General features: G+C 36.1%; 1 protein-coding gene across 2 annotated transcripts; it reads left to right on the forward strand.

Moving 5' to 3' along the window:
* The first annotated feature begins 290 nt into the window (after positions 1-290).
* prr7 (proline rich 7 (synaptic)) lies at positions 291-10186 on the forward strand. Of its 2 annotated transcripts, none has more exons than XM_065287341.2 (3): positions 291-638; positions 1914-2630; positions 8668-10186. In XM_065287341.2, the coding sequence occupies exons 2-3, from the start codon at positions 2330-2332 to the stop codon at positions 9102-9104; spliced, it is 738 nt and encodes a 245-aa protein (XP_065143413.1). In that variant the 5' UTR covers positions 291-638; positions 1914-2329; the 3' UTR covers positions 9105-10186. The 2 variants fall into 2 exon arrangements, with proteins under 2 accessions (XP_065143413.1, XP_065143414.1); XM_065287342.2 differs by having other exon boundaries at positions 8671-10183.
* Positions 10187-18242: the final 8056 nt, after the last annotated feature.

Here is an 18242-nt window from a genome sequence, read left to right on the forward strand (position 1 = left end):
GGCTTGACCCTTGCAGCTATATTTGGACCTTTTATCTGTTGAGTATGTTCAGTTTATTGCAAAAAGTCCTGTCAATGCAATATGTTCTTGAGTTTGTTATTTCCTATGCTCTTTCATATCCTGTTCTGAAATATTCTTGACCACAGTGTTTCATTCAAATGGGATTCATTCATTCTGTGAGTGACAAATGACACTGATGTGACTTTGCTACACATTGTGATGTGAAGTTCACAGCCACTTAACACAACCGCGTCATAACCACGACCACAACAGACAAACCCCTATTCAGATATAACCGTAACTCTGCCACACAGCTCTGCTTAAACAGGAGGAGCGACGCTTGATGCCCGTTTGTTTGTTAGAACCGTTATTCTCAACAGTGAGACGCAGAGTCCTCGTGACAACGGCGCGTCGCGTCGCGCGCACAGATAGAGCAAGGACCATTGTGGGCGTTTCATGACGCGCTGACTCGCGTGAATTATACAGGTATCCATTAAACGCGTATCACTATCTCGAAGAGCGACACGCTTTGTGTTTAGTCAGGTAAACATCATTGAGCACGAGCGGAGCAACTTTATCAAATCCATCCCAATGTGTGTCACGCGACTCAACTCATCGTGACTGAAGATGCAGATCAAGTAAGTGTCTGGATATATGCGTTTATTTTTAGTATCAGGTTGAAATAAAACAGCAGATGTTTAATTTGCAATACAACATGTAAATATTATACATTATTATCATGATGTCCTTGAATATTGTCATTTGTATTCATGATGTGCGCGTTCATCAGTCATAATCTATTGCGCGCGTATATATTTTTTCATAAACACTTCAGATTAGTACTGCTACAGTATATACTATATTCATTTAAAAAAAAAATATTGTGGTGATTGGACATAAGCCTTTCAATCATTTTTACATACAGTAAAACCAAGCATTTTCCATGATTTATTAATAAACAATAACAGTTTGTTGTTCACAATAATAATAATAATAATAATAATCAGTTGTTGCTAAAAATAAATAAATAAATAATAACATAAATAACAATGATGATGATGATGATGATGGCAAATACTACTAATAATAATATTAATGAGACACACCCCCTCTTTAAACTGTGTTCTGCTTTATAATAAAAACAATAGGAGAATATTCAATGTTTTAAATGTATTTCTGTCCATGAGATTGTTAATAGAAGACGTCAATCGCAGTGCAGTCGCATTCCTCTTGGGTTAAGTAAGAGGTGATGACAGTCTCCTCATTCATATGATGAGAGTCAGAGCTCTCTTTACCATTTCTCTTAACATTGAGCAATTATCAAGGGAACTACAATCGGCATGACGCTGCATATTCAGTCTTGAATAGTTCATGAGAGACAATAATCCATAGGTTATGCCCTCCAAAATGACACGACTGATCAATTTTCAAGACAGCGTGATGTAGAGGCAATCAGAAACGAATGGATGACTGATAAAGAAACAGGACACAGATTTAATCCTCTTCCCCCAAGGTTACCAAGATATATTTGAGAAATTGTACCGTGAGCGTGTGCAAAGCTGGTGGTTACATAACTCATCTTAATCGTAGTTGTAATAGCACATTTATTTGTCACCAGTTAACTTGAGAGCTATCATGAACTTGAGTGAAAGCCGTCATTATGTTCAAGTAGTCTCAAAATACATTAGCAAATAAAAAAGCATGCAATTGACACCGTTTTCTGTGTTTTGTTTGGTTATGGAAAACCGTGTTTACTCTCACCCGCACGATGTACGAAACTGATACTTACCCCCTAATGTTATCGTGCGAGTTGTGCTTAAACAGCTGCCGTTGTGTGTGAAATATCAAGGGTCTGTTTTGAAAATAACTTATGACGGTTGCCCCCTTCTATGTTCCTTCACTTTGTTGAGCAGCGTGACTGCTGGTATCCTCTGGAGATCTAAAGAGCCGTGATCTGCTCAGCGGAGGATCACAACACAGGAGGAGATCCAGAGTTAACCAGCTGTCGGGAGAAGTCAGATCTCTGGTGGACCTTTGCGAAGTTCCTCCTCACTTTTGCTTTCTCATTACCTCGGACATCTCGCGATTTCGTGGAATGCCGGACGCCCCTTCGGAGTAAAGTCAATTGCGTTTGACCTCTGGCCTGTTGGAAACCTTAAGCTCTGAGAAAATGAACTTTTGGTTAAACCGAGATAGAAACATGATAACTACGATGTCTTTGGTTGAATTGAGACTTGCTGAGTGAACTTTACAACGGTGACTGGCAGGTAATACATTCAATCTTATCCATTGGATCCTGGAGGGCCCGAGCTTCATCAAGGTGTTCATCATGGTGATGTCCCAGGGCACCTACACTTTCCTGGCGTGCTTTGCTGGCTTTTGGATGATCTGGGCTCTCATTGTCATGCTCTGCTGCTTTTGCAGCTTTGCCCAGCGCAAGCTGAAGCGCAGACGTGAAGAGAGATTGAGGGAACAATGTCTGCGGGCTTTGGAGATGGAGCCTCTGGACTGCACCGGAAGGGAGTTTCCTCCGAGAGAGGCGCCTCAGTTGTGCCCACCGCTTCAAATGTTGTCTCCACAGGTGCCTGTGACCCAAACCCTCCCTCAAGGAAACTGGAGCATCCCTGAAGGTAGGACTATGAAACCAACACCACATCAGCACTTGGGGCAAACCATCATATTTGAGGGAGGGGCTGTGTTTGGTACGTTAACACAATGTTTATTTGGTTCTATTTGGTCCCATCAAATTCTGTCAAACTTTAATGTATTTAAACTTAGTGTTTATCAGACCTAAAGTTTTTATCCTCCAAATAAGAAGCAACAGAATCCATTACCGGACACCTTTGAATATACAGTAAAACGTTTGTCTTTTATCACGGTTAACAAAGCCCCAAAGGATCTTCTCATGAAAGCTTCACACAGCGCTGGCAGCTCAATGTACATTCTTTCATGTATAACATGGTAACAGTGAGTCCTGTGGGTGTTGTGTAGGAGTATAGGAGTCAGCCGGAGCCGGGTTTATCATGTGCTCGGGCAGACGGGCAGACTGCCAGAGACGGTGGATCCCTGGACATGGGCGAAGAATGTTCCATTAAACCTGTGCCAGACACACAGGACAGATGACCACACATTTTAAAAGGTCCTGAGTAATAAGTCAGCTCATAAAAGCGAAGTCGTCTGAAGGAATTTGGCTCTTGAAACGGCACTGTAAGGAAAATTGTACAACGTGCTTACACAATGTCCATTGTGATGCCTTCGGCGCCTTATGAGAAAATAAGTTTGATGTGATTATATCACTACTGTTAGGTGTTTTCTTTTAAAGGTTTTAAATAGTTTGCTTTAAATATTTCAACATCTCCACATCTCAACCATCACATACAATGAGATTAAAACAGTTTATTGTTTAACCTCCTAAGACCTGGTGTGTGGACGTCACATTTTTTGTTGTTTTCACCATAATACTTAATTCTGTGTAACTGGAACCTGTTGTTAGGGCTGTCACGATAAAGAAATTTGACTGACGGTTAATTGTCTAATTAATTGTGCCGATTATGAAGATTAATTGGGCTTTGACAATCATGACGATAGTTGTCTGTTTTATTGCTTTGATTTAATTCTCATACATTTTTTCACATTGTTGTGATTATTTAAATAAAATCTTTTGCAAGGTATACCTGGCAATTAGAAATATTAATACACATAACACATATTTAAAAAGTAATACAATTTAAAGGAATAGTATGTAAGAAATTGATATCAATTAATCATAAAATGGCCCTGATATGTCACATTAAGAAATCATTTTCATTTCAAATACTTATATCACTGACAACAGTGGTCTGGCCAGGATATTGTCATTTACAGTTTTTCTGAATTGCTAAAACACATTTTTTGAAACCATCACTCATTTTCTCAAAACCTTAAACACAAATCCCAATTTTAAACAAAACACAGAACCCCTGACTCTTCTAGCAAAATCAAACAATTGCTTCAAAGCCATTTCACTTGTACTCAAAATCAAACTAAGCTTTCAAATCATACACACATAAGTCTATAATATAAAACACTACAAGCATCCATTAGACACTACCTTAAAAAATGGAAAACACAACATCCAGGAGATCTGCTTACAGAAAAATACATGTTTATTGTACATAACAACACACTTGACAAATACTGTTAAAAATCTCTATTACTGTAATCACAAGATTAGTTCAGTGAATATAGTGAATACTTTACTGTAAGTACTGCAAGTAATGGTAAGTTTTCAATATTACTGTAAGCAGCACTTGTATTTTGTAAAAAGTCAGCAATTCAACTGCTAATTTTGCCAATTGCATCGTCTCTGGTGTCCTTTTCCTCCTCATACTCTTCATCTGCCTCTCAGACTGTTTCCAATTCACACAATTGGTAAAAAATACCATTAGATAAAAGTGTGTAGAATTTTGAGTTGTTGTGTTTACTCGATGATAACGGTTTTTTAGTTGTGTTCAACTTTTGCCTGCCTGTGTTTAGTATTTAAAAAACAAGTGCATTGCAGTGTGAAATGTGTGTTTTAGTGAGAAGTTTGTGTTTAGAATTTTGCGATTACAAATGGGTTTAGGCCACTATGAATTTGGTTCAGAGATTGGGGGTTAGTGTTTTAGCAATTCAAAAAAACTGTAAAAAGTGGAGTTGCAGCCCTCAACTGATGTTTACGTTGTCATTTTGTGTATTGGCCACCCGTTGTGTGATTGCAATACCAGTTTTGGCCACAATCCTACATACTGTTCCTTTAAAAGTAATCTGATACTGTCGTGCTGCAGCTCCCCCTTGTGTTTTTTAGAGAGATGTGCAATCATTGCGGTGATCTGAAATCATCGCGATGAGATCAAACAATTGCGATGAGATGATTATTTAATCATTGTGACAGCCCTACCTGTTGTACACAAACGTGGACAATTACACTGCTTCATGTTCAAAGAAAAATATTTGGTTATTATATTTATTGGTTCTTTTTAACCCCAAATAGCTGAAAGAAATATAAAATGCAAGCCAAACCAAAGCTCGGGTCTTAGGAGGTTAAAGGAACAATAAACACAAATATGAAAATTATTTACTCATCATTATGTCATCCCAGATGAAAACACTTAATCATTTTATATTAAAATATTATTTGTTTGTGAATTTACCTATTTGGGTGAACTATTCCTTTAATAAAGAAACGGGTATATGAATACAGTCCAATCTGCTGTAACCTCTAACCTTAAAGAGCACCTGTTATGCCCATTTTTACAAGATGTAATGTAAGTCTCATGTGTGCCTGAACTGTGTCTGTGAAGTTTCAGCTCAAAATACTAAAGATGCACCGATATGACATTTTCCCACCAATAGCCGATTATTCAAACTGATATCTGCAGATACTGTTAATGATAGTTTGGTGGTTATATTAAAGGAACACACCACAGTTTTTCATTATTTTAATATGTTCTTAACTCAACATAGACAAATTAATACATACCTATCTTTTTCAATGTGTGCACTTAATCTTTGTACAGCGCGTTGTGAATGTGTTAGCATTTAGCCTAGCACCATTCATTCCTTAGGATCCAAACAGGGATGAATTTAGAAGCCACCAAACACTTCCATGTTTTTCCTATTTAAAGACTGTTACATGAGTAGATACACGAGTAAGTATGGTGGCATAAAATAAAACATGGTGATTTTTTTAATCAGATAAAAAATGAGAACTATATTGTATGGAGGAAGAGCACTTAGTTTGCAGCACTTCCACCTCGTGCGCAGTAACATCATCACTCCTGACTACTCCCCCTCTCGCTCAAACTTCTGTCAATATTACTGGTTGAAGTGCTGCAAACTAAGTGCTCTCTTTTGGCATACAATATAGTTCTCATTTTTATCCAATTAAAAAATCGCCTTGTTTTACTTTATGCCACCATACTTATTAATGTACTACTCATGTAACAGTCTTTAAATAGAGAAAACATGGAAGTGTTTGGTGGCTTCTAAATTCATCCCTGTTTGGATCCTAAGGAATGAATGGGGCTAGGCTAAATGCTAACACATTCACGACACTATGTACAAAGATTAAGAGCACGCATTGAAAAAGATAGGTATGTATTAATTCATCTAAGTTGAGGTAAGAACATAGTAAAATATTGAAAAACAGTGGTGTTTTCCTTTAACTTGCATTAGCTAAATTCATTTTCTGAATGTTATTCATTCATATTATGAACTTTAATATTAAACATTAATCTAGTGATGTTTCTTTACATTTTCTATACACAGAGCTTTTTTGATTGACAGGATACATCGTCCATGACCATCAGCTGTTTTTAAACTATTGGCCAATAGTGTGAAAATTAGCTTTTATCACCCAATATCGATTATTGGTTGATATATCGGTGCATCTCTACATAATAACCCACAGATGATTTCTTACAGCATGTCCAAAATGCCTCTATTTGGTGGGAGCTGTTTTTATTTGTGTGACGTAAATAACAACACAACCAGTCGAACACCTTTAACGTGTGACTAATCCACAGCTACACTGTAATGGTGCAAGCACTGTGTAATAATAATCACATTGGTAAGCAATACGGCAACTTTAGATATAAAGCGATCGTTTTACATTAAAGCTTTTTGCAGTGCTTATGCAAGTTGTCATAGCAATGCTCTTTCTTTTATACCCAACACTACAGCACAGATTTAAAAAAAAATTGTATATTCAGAGTCAATTCAGACGAATGTTGAAAGCTCTCTCAGTTGTAAGTCACATTGGATAAAAGCATCGGCTAAATGAATAAATGTAAATAAACAAAACTTAGTAGTGTTGCTGTACGTGCTCTGTCTTATACAGTGTGTACTTGAACATTTATTTAGAAAAATGGTCAAATACCCCAGCTGTCACTGAAAAGGTCCTAATACATATCATTAGGTACAGATATGTATACATTTGGTAACAGTATACTTTTGAGGACATGACTCTCAGCTGTTGAACTATTGCCAATAGTGTGAAAAATTGCTTTTATTGACAAATACAGATTATTGGCTGATATATCGGTACATCTCTAAATGCAAATGAGCTCCCTACTCCCATACCAACAGACAGTCAGCGCTTTTGGTTAAAAATAGACCTGATTTCTGTAAATACAGTCTGAGACAATAGTATCTCACTATTGAGATAGGGCAAACAGCGTACAACTTGCTGAGGGTGGAAACTATGGGAATGCAGGACTGTCAGTCAGTGGCCGTGGGTGGGGCTTTATCAGTGTGACATCACATTGATAAGATATTTAAAACAGCATGTCTAATGAGACTACTTTGGATTAATGGGGATTTTTTTTTCATTTTAGGGTGGTTGTGTTGTTATACTGCCAACACACATTTATGTGGCAATGTTGGGAGGTATCTGAACACCAACTCCAATTATGTTTTACGATACAAAGAAATTTTATAGGATGCCTGGAATTGAGTTAACAGTCCTTATGATTCGCTTAGTTAGTAGTTTTGGCAAGCATCACTCTTTCTGTTCCTCGTTCTGGCAACTACGCAACAGGACCATAGCAACGGCATTAAAACAAATATCAATACGTAAACATGCATTCAGTACATATTGTTGTGCCAACCACTTACAACACCCTTTCTAAAAAGGTTTAAATCTTGTTTTAAGCAAGTAGGGTTTGCACTGTAAAGCCGCCTTTTCACTGCATGCGACATTCGAAAACGATTGTCGGAGTTCGCCCCCTAGTGGCAGTCGTAATGAAGTTTCAGTTTAATCGCAACATGGGAAAGAAAATTGTGTTTCTGCAGACGGTCGGCACCTCACGCAGCCCCTTTGCGACTTGTTTGTCGTGTGCAGTAGAAAGGCGGCTTTATTGCAAACACAACCAATTCAATCTAATGGCAATTTTTACATATTTTTGACGTCGCTAATTTGTATGATTATGTATGATCACATTTGTACGTTTTTGGCTGATTTGCTTTCGCCCATGACATTGGTGTTAGGGGTGGGGTATCATTATTGGTTTTTATTTATCATACGTTTTGTTACGATTAACTTTATACAAACTTGTAAAATACATATGAATTACTGTCAGATCAGACTGACACCGCTAACATTTTTTGCGGCATAAGAATACATAACAGCCAATAAGCAAAGGGTTGTCCTATGGCATTGCTTACCACAAAGACTCAAAGGGTACTTTGCTGTTGGCTTTCAACTTTCATTGGTAAAAGGCCCGGCTCAAAACATTGCAAACCCATTCCTATCTCTGACCTTAAAATGTTGGTTTATCACTTCTGCATGGGAGAAAATCTATCCAGGCTTTCATCTTGAAATGTAATGTGACGTTAAACATAGCAAACCTTCATTTATGTTGTCCATTGAACTTGATGTTTATACAGAAGTTGTTTTTCTGACAAAAAGTTGATGTCTGCTTATTGCATACGATGGTGTGTTTTGTCTTGGGAATACTATAGGAAGCAAGGTATTTGTGAAGGTTAAATTTTCCCCGTAGCCAAATCGATACTGCATTGGGTTAACAACACAAAGGTCGTGGGTTCGATCAAATATAAATGTATATCTTCAATGTACTTTATATAAAAGCATCATCATGTAAAAGCAATATCTCCTTTACTTCAAATTAACCATATGGTTTTCCTCAGCAGACACGGATGTCTTCGGGAAGCCCCCTTGTTACGAAGAAGCCGTTTTGATGGAGGACCCACCACCCCCTTACAGCGAAGTTCTGGCTGACCCCAGAGGTGGAACCTACACCAAACCTGCACCCAGGTCCTCCAGGGAACACCAAGAGCCCGAAACGAGCAAGTTAGCCCCGGTGACGGTGTTTCCCGGACACGGCTACTCCTCCCTCATACGCCTACCGTCGACCAGACGATGGGACTCGCTCGGACACCTCCTGTCCAGCATGGACCTTAACCACAACAACCTGCCGTTGGAGCCTCAGGCCTCCGCGATCGCCACAATGCCCCGCGAGGGCCGGACTCACACGGACTTGGGCTTGCGGGGTCTTCACGGTCTGGATCAACACTACGGTTTGCCCACAGCCTTTCCTCTTTTGGGCCGAAGCACAGCGGTTTAAGCCCTTGTTTGCGTGCTGAAATAAGACCTGCAGTAGTGCTGAGTCACAAGTAGTCAGAGGAGTTTTCAAATGTTGTCAATTTTGGGATCCAAATATGGTAAGGATGATTCACTTTGTCTCTATATTGTATCAGAGAAAAAGAGAGAGAGAGAGGTTCGCTTTGTCATCTTCTCTTTTCTCACTCGTCCTCGCTCTCCATGGCATCACTGCCTGATGCAGAGCAGCAGCTATTATGTGAATGCTGTTGCCATGGTTACCTGGAGCTGTCTGCAGCCCACCAACGCCTTGCCCCTCACATCCTCTCTTCCTCACTTCTCATCCGTGGCTCACTGATATAATACAAATGACATTTCAAACCCTGTCTTTGGAAACCAGGGTATAACATAGGACAGCAAAATAACAGTGGTCGTACTGTAGCTACACGATGCTGCTGAACTGCGAAGATTGTCATTTTATAAACTGTGAAACAAAACAATCTTTCAAGGTTCTCTAGAGACTTCTTTGAGTTAAAGCTTCACGATAATCATTACAAGATCAAGAAGATTCCTAGAGCTGACTTAAGAATGATCTTTTCTTTTGGACAAAATGTCTTACAATACCTTAAAAACAAAGGTGCTTAAAAGGTTCTTTACAGCGATGCCATAGACAAAAGATTTTTCATTCTACAAAGAACCATTCAGTCAAAGGTTCCTAACAAAAAACATTTCTTATGTTTTTATTATCTAAAAAAACTTTATTTAAACAGAAAGGTTCTTCAGATGTTAAAGATTTTTTTATGGACCCATTCAGCTAAAAAATAGTTCTTCCTTGACACCATGAAGCCCCTTTATTTTTAAAGGGGACATTTCACAAGACTTTTTTAAGATGCCAAAAAACCATATAGATAATTTATTATGTTAAAATTGCCACTTTGAAGGTGTAAGCAAAAATTTGCAGTTTTTAGGTGTGTCCTTTAAAATGCAACACTGCAAAAAATGACTTTCTTACTTAGTATTTTTGTCTTGTTTTCAGTAGAAATATCTAAAAATTCTTAAATTAAGATGCTTTATCTTGATGAGCAAAATTACCTAAGTAAATAAGTCTCGTTTTAAGACAAATAATATACAATTTAAGTGAATTTGTCCTTAAAACAAGCAAAATGATCTGCCAATGGGGTGAGAAAAAAAATTGTGAAATAAGATTTCGTTTTTCTTAAACACTTAATTCAAGTAAAATTTTCTCACCGCATTGGCAGATAATTTTTGCTTGTTTTAAGCACAAATTCACTTAAATTGTATATTTTTTGTCTAAAAACTAGTATTATTTTCTTAGGTCTTTTTCTCATCAAGAAAATACATCTTGATTTAAGAATTTTTAGATATTTCTACTGAAAACAAGACAAAAATACTAAGTAAGAAAGTCATTTTTTGCAGTGAAATGAGCTGATCTCTGCACTAAATGGCAGTGTCGTGATTGGATACTGCAGATTAAGGAACCACTGGGCACCCAATTGTAATGCTGCGTTCACACCAGCCACAGTAGAGGCGTCAAGTGCGAGTAATTTCAATGTTAAGTCAATGTGAAGACATGTTGACACGCGTCTGGAGGTCTTGCAGGGCGAATGAGACGTTTAGTGCGGAAAACGCGCAAGTTACAAAATTTGAACTTTGGTGCATTTAACGCACTGCGTTAACCAATCAGGAGCTTGCTCTAGTAGTGACGTGATTACAGAAAGCGAGCTGAGTCACAGAAGCCCCTCCCATGATGCAAATTTCCACATAAATGTCTTGATAACTAGAATTTCACGCACGGCTTTCACGTGTGAATGAAGCGAGTAAACTCTAAATGTTCAAGAGGCAAACTAGACGCAGTAGAAACGTGGCTGGTGTGAACCCACAGTAACACTTAAACATGGAAAAAATCTGATTCTCTGATGTCCCCTTTAAGAGTGTATTTGCGGACGGTGTCATCCACAGCTTTCATTACTTTATGCTTGTACACTGGAGATGACTTTTTATTACAATACACTCTTAAAAATAAAGGTTCATGTATTGTTTTTTGTCAGGCTGTATGGTTCAATAAAGAACCTTTAACATCCACAGAAGCTGTAGGTGGCACAGTAGTGGGAATATGTTCAACAGACTATTAAAATGTGAGATAGAAATTAAGACCTCAGATGCAAACCTATAATAAAAATTTTATATAGCACTATTCACAATTGTTTAATTGTTTCAAAGTAGCTTTACATTAATAAAAGCAGGAAAAACACAGAAAACCGTTGGACAACATAAGCAACAGAGTAGAGCGGCTACGATTAAACCGTACTAGCGTGAGTAGTACCGTATTTTCCGGACTATAAGTTGCACTTTTTTCATAGTTTGGCCGGTCCTGGAACTTAAGTTCAGGTGCGACTTATATGTCAAAATAATTTCATATGAACCAAGAGAAACCATTACCGTCTACAGCCGCGAGAGTCCGCTCTATGCTGCTCCTGTATTTATGTAATTCAATGGATTCAGTGATGCTGAATGACTTCGGGACTTTTTGAACTTGATTTGGCTTGTCGTGTTAATTTAGCCTATTCAACCTCACAGGTATGTGCTGTATGCTGTAAATATCGTGTAAATAACTGTTTATGTTATGTTAACATGTACGGACACCTATTCAGCCTGCTGTTCTGTGCTATTGTTTAGTTGAATAACTTGCCTTTCCAGATTAAATTTCTGTTTTGCGGTTTGGATTTTGTGAAATCATTTTCTAAATAAACGCGACGTATAGTCCAGTGCGACTTATATATGTTTTTTCCTCTTCAAAAGCATTTTTGACTGATGCGGAAAATATGGTAATAATGTAACGTATAGAAGAAGGTGCTAAGTTAAGCCAATGTCAGCTGACTCCCTAGAGGTTGAAAAAAACCCCACCTACATCAAAAATAAGATATTGATATTAACTGAATGCTCTTGGCACGCATTTTAAGTTCATCGAATTCGTTTGATCCCGGCCTCAGGTCATTCAGAAATACCGCTTTGTTGACAGAATCCATTAAGAGTCTGATATAAAATGCTCATTTACAAGAAAACATGTCAGAGGTTTTTGCATCTGAGCTCTTGTTTCTTTCAGGAACCTTTAACGGAAAAGATCTTTGGGGAACCAAAAATAGTTCTTTGGTGGCACCACTGCGAAGAGCCTTTTATAGCACCTATATTTTATACTATTTTATGGTCACTGTATGTATAATGATTTTTTCCAAATAACATTAAACCTCTTAATGCACTTCTCAGATGAAAGGGCCTTATAGTTGACCAGTGAATAGGTATTAAGAATGTCATAACATTTTCATAATACACAATGTTGCCCACTTTACTCCCCGCCGGGCCACTTGAGGACTGGAGTTCATGGCTTCCTCTTTTAAATGTACTCACATGGGTGCTTCTCAAACCCTGTGCTTTTGTAGCCTGTTATTTGTCATTTGTGCATTGTAAAAAAGCATTGTGAACATTTTTCTTGTATCGCCATCATTTACCATTATGTTTCCATGCCCTTAAACAACTCTACCTCAATTCATCTAATCAGTCTTTGTCATTATCCACGAATATAACATTGTTTTCATGCATGCGCTGGGTGCTTTCGAGTGACTATTCAGAATGCGTGATTTTGGAAACGCGAAAAGCAATTAGTGACGCGGATAGACTGCAAAAATATGGATGTAGTGTCCGTGACGTCACCTATAGGCTTGTGAAGAGCTCCTCTAGCAGCGCGAAACCGCGCATACTCGCAGATAACCGAAAATGGGTAAAGAGGCGCGGACATGGGTGAAGCTGAGGTGGCTGGCTGCTGAAACCACGCCCACTTTGCTCGACAGTAGTGACAGCAGTGGCAGCTCAGCTGTCACTCAAGTGGCCACGCCCTTAATTATGCAGAAGGATTTATATATTTTAAACGGATGAGTTACAAAAAAAATTATTACGTTATTTTTTATTATAATTATAATCCCATGCAAAGTTAAATGACAATAAAGAAGAATGTACTATTAGCTGCTGTTCGGATTTCAACACCGAAAAAATAGATATTTCAAGAGATTATTTACGATTGCAAATGTGACCATATGCAAATCCAAGCACAATCGCTTCACAATCATTTTGCTGAATTGATGGATAAACCTAAGAACGTCCTGTGGCCAATGTTGATCGATTCAGGGCAGACATATTTTTGCACAGGCTGAAATACAAAACAGCACACAGACAATCAACCACAATCGCAAATTTACTGCACCTTAATCTTAGTCATTGAAATAATTCCCAGAGTATTAAAAAAATGTGTAAACTCTTCAAAGTATGAGGAGTTTAATAGTGAGATCAGTTGGATTGTTTTGTTTCTTTGCCCCATCTGTTTTCATTTATTCTGTTACATCACAACAAGGCACCTGTCCTCCAGCAATGTGTTGCTAAGCGACTGAAGTCGAGCGTGTGAATGTGTTCATACAGATGAAGCGAGCGGTACCACTGCAAGACTGGGTACAAACAATTTTCACATTCACTCAATGAGACGTGATTTGTGGGCTTGAAATTTGCAATTTTGAGACATATTGCATATCAAAGGTGTCCTATTGGAAAAGACGCCATTTACCATAAAATCACGTGAGGCACAATGTTTCAACCACTGGTGTAAATGTTGGATAGTCTTTTATATAGCATCAAATAAAATGTGTATGATCAAGTATTTGGCCTGCCTCACCTGTATCTAAGAAATAAAACCAGCAAAATCAAACAATGTCATCATGCCGACATAATCTGTTGAACTGAAATTTAGTTCATTGTAATACAAACTTTTTTTTAACAAAATTATTAACTACTTTTAATGACCAGAAATCTAATGCTTGGCTGTATCCCATAGCAACCCAATTCAGTGATAAATGCATCTGCAAAATTTGCAAACCTGTACACTAAAAAAAGCTGGGTTATTTTTAACCAAGTGTTGGGTCAAGCCCAGCCGTTAAATTAAATTAACCAAGAAAATGTTTATGTTTGACCCAACAATGGACATAGACTGAATTACAACTCAGTGAGTTGGGGTTGTCCCTTTTCTGACCCAATACTGGGGTAAAAAAAATAACCAGGCATTTTTTAATGGGTTTTTAACCAATATTGTGTATATACTGGACAGAACACACTGCTGGGTTACAAATTACCCAATGCTGGGTAGTTTTAAACCATGGTTGGTTAACGTTATAATTGTAGCTCCATACAGCATTTGGTATTTTTTAACCCAGCGGTGTGTTCTGTCCATTTACACAGCATGGGTTAAAACAATTGTTTTGTTTTATACATTTTACGTTTAATAATTTTTGGCTAGCAAAAATGAATATTATTATACCTTATTTAAAATTGTTGAAAATTAAATTCTGTCCATAAACGTCACATTTAAGCACATTCTTTTACTGAACATGTTAAAAAAAGTGTCCAAATGTATAACCTGTTTGTTTGTGACCATCATCATTTAATGTCATCTCTTCAAACGTACTTTGAGATTTTTCTTCTTCTCTTTTCGTTTTTGCTTTGCTATCGAGCACAACTGCCTCAATTTGAACTCTATTTAGTTTAGAAAAGACGTAAAATGTTCAATTCAGATGCTACAAAAATTTTATTTGTCATATGAACTGTCAAGGGCAAACTGTGAAAGTAAACTATCTTGCAATGTTCACGTAGCATGCAAAGTGTGCTTGCGTGTGTAGACACACAATCAGAGCTGTGTATTGATTCATAGCTGCTATGTATCATATTTATGTAAAGATTTTTGCTTTGTTTTTCTAAAAAATATACACAATACACAGAATGGGGCAACGACTCAATTTCTTAATAATAAAACTGAGGTACAACATATGGATCAATGACATGACATGCACTTTTTTGTGTCTGGGGGCATTATTTATCATACATTTATGACATGTTTCACTTTTTCATTCGATAAAAACCTATTTAGTTTAAATACATTTTCAGTATTTTTTATTAATAAATACTATTTTTTGTTTTGGTGTCTCAAACTTGTATATTGGCAGGCTGGGCAACTGTCTGTACAAATAAGCAGTTATAGACAACTGTTAAAAATAGTGTTTAAATTATTAAACAATCAAAATAAGATACTTTGGCATTATCATTGTGTTTGAAACCTTTCCTATAAATAAATGTGTACAAATATCAGTAGTTGTTGGTATGTTGGGATAATTAAAAAACATTTGGATGTTCTCAAATGTCAATGTAGTACATCCACATCAAGGGCTTTTTTAAAGACGTGAACAAGTATAAACAGTAAACATCGTATCACATCATCCAGTGAACCCCAGGTGGTCTTTATGGCTTAATGAAACGTTTGTAGATTTCTCTCAAATACTAAAAAAAGCTGATTTATTTTAATGGGTAGGCTGGAACACTTTCTGTGTCAGGTGGTACAACCAAATGAAAAACTTGAAAAAAATTGTTTTTTAAATGCATTTTGATGTATTTAAAAATATATTTATGAATTTGATATTACAAGCACAAGTTTATACCAGCATCCAAGTAGACGTCTATTAAATGTAAATTCATTGCAGAGGTCAGGTCGTGCAACCAAGGAATAACTAGAAAAAAATGCTATTTTATCAAACACTTTTTGATGTATTTAAAAATATATTTATGAATTTGATATTACAAGCACAAGTTTATACCACCATCCAAGTAGACGTCTATTAAATGTAAAATCATTGCAGAGGTCAGGTGGTGCAACCAATGAATAACTAGAAAAAAATGTGATTTAATCAAACACATTTTGATGTATTTAAAAAGTATATTTATGATTTTGATATCACAGAAAAATGCTAATAACAGCATCCAAGTAAAAGTCTGTTACATGTAAATTCATTGTAGAGGTCAGGTGGCGCAACCAATGAAAAACTAGAAAAAAATGTACTTACAATGATTTAATGAAATGCATTTTGATGTATTTAAAAATATATTTATACATTTGATATTACAAGCACAAGTTTATACCAGCATCCAAGTAGAAGTCTATTAAATGTAAATTCATTGCACTGGTCAGGTGGTGCAACCAATGAAAAACTATAAAAATATATTTATGAATTTGATATCACAGGCAAACGCCTATACCAGCATCCAAGTAGAAGTCTATTAAATGTAAATTCATTGCAGTGGTCAGGTGGTGCAACCAATAAATAACTAGAAAAAAATTCTATTTTATCAAACACATTTTGATGTATTTTAAAAAATATATTTATGAATATGATATCACAGGAAAACACTTATACCAGCATCCAAGTAGAAGTCTGTTAAATGTAAATTCATTGCAGAGGTCAGGTGGTGCAACCAATGAATAACTAGAAAAAAATTTGATTTAATCAAACACATTTTGATGTATTTAAAAATATATTTATGAATTTTATATCACAGAAACATGCTAATACCAGCATCCAAGTAGAAGTCTGTTACATGTAAATTTATTGTAGAGGTCAGGTGGTGCAACCAATGAAAAACTAGAAAAAAATGAATTTACAATGATTTAATGAAACGCATTTTGATGTATTTAAAAATATATTTATACATTTGATATTACAAGCACAAGTTTATACCAGCATCCAAGTAGAAGTCTATTAAATGTAAATTCATTGCAGAGGTCAGGTGGTGCAACCAATGAAAACTATAAAAATATATTTATGAATTTGATATCACAGGCAAACGCCTATACCAGCATCCAAGTAGAAGTCTATTAAATGTAAATTCATTGCAGAGTTCAGGTGGTACAACCAATGAATAACTAGAAAAAAATGCTATTTTATCAAACACATTTGGATGTATTTAAAAAAATATATTTATGAGTTTGATATCACAGGTAAACGCTTATACCAGCATCCAAGTAGAAATCTGTTAAATGTAAATTCATTGCAGAGGTCAGTTGGTGCAACCAGTGAAAAACAAGAAAAAAATTTGATTTTATCAAACACATTTTGATGTATTTAAAAATATATTTATGAGTTTGATATCACAGGTAAACGCTTATACCAGCATCCAAGTAGAAATCTGTTAAATGTAAATTCATTACAGAGGTCAGTTGGTGCAACCAGTGAAAAACAAGAAAAAAATGTGATTTTATCAAACACATTTGGATGTATTTAAAAAATATGTTTATGAGTTTGATATCACAGGTAAACGCTTATACCAGCATCCAAGTAGAAATCTGTTAAATGTAAATTCATTGCAGAGGTCAGGTGGTGCAACCAGTGAAAAACAAGAAAAAAATGTGATTTTATCAAACACATTTGGATGTATTTAAAAAATATGTTTATGAGTTTGATATCACAGGTAAACGCTTATACCAGCATCCAAGTAGAAATCTGTTAAATGTAAATTCATTGCAGAGGTCAGTTGGTGCAACCAGTGAAAAACAAGAAAAAAATGTGATTTTATCAAACACATTTTGATGTATTTAAAAAATATATTTATGAGTTTGATATCACAGGTAAACGCTTATACCAGCATCCAAGTAGAAATCTGTTAAATGTAAATTCATAACAAAGCTCAGGTGGTGCATCCAGAAAGTCAAAGGGTGCAACTGCTACAGGTATGAATGCCCCTTAGAAATAAAAAAACATTAAGCTAAACATTTTTAATAATTAAGCTAATAATTTTAATAAATGCAAGCTGAGGTTTTCTATAATTGTTATTATACTTAAAAAAAAGATTGTTCTTAAATGTTTAGTTCTCAAAATTTTTGGTAATGTTGCTGCACCTTCAAACTATTTTAAGGATTATAATTTTAAATGCCACAATCAAATAAACAAACAAACAAACACTCAGCATGACACAGGAGGCGTGTTAAAACTTCTGGCAAATATGTTTGGTTGTACCACCTGATTTTTTATTATTATTATTTTTATTGTGATAACACAAATATTGTGAAAAAAGTATTTACTCTAATGTTTTTCAATAAACAAAACTTTAAAAACACATTGTTCCCGACTCAAAAAATATGCATTACATCCATTTTTGAAAGATTTTTTAGGAGCTTGTTTTGTCATTGACCAATGTGTCAGTGTTTGTATTCTGTCTGTTTGTTTTGTTTCAGACACAGAAAACCATCCAAGTACTTAAAGCAAAACAATGTTTTCTGAAG

This window comes from Paramisgurnus dabryanus, chromosome 18 (assembly GCF_030506205.2).
Source record: "Paramisgurnus dabryanus chromosome 18, PD_genome_1.1, whole genome shotgun sequence".
NCBI classification, from domain to species: domain Eukaryota; kingdom Metazoa; phylum Chordata; class Actinopteri; order Cypriniformes; family Cobitidae; genus Paramisgurnus; species Paramisgurnus dabryanus.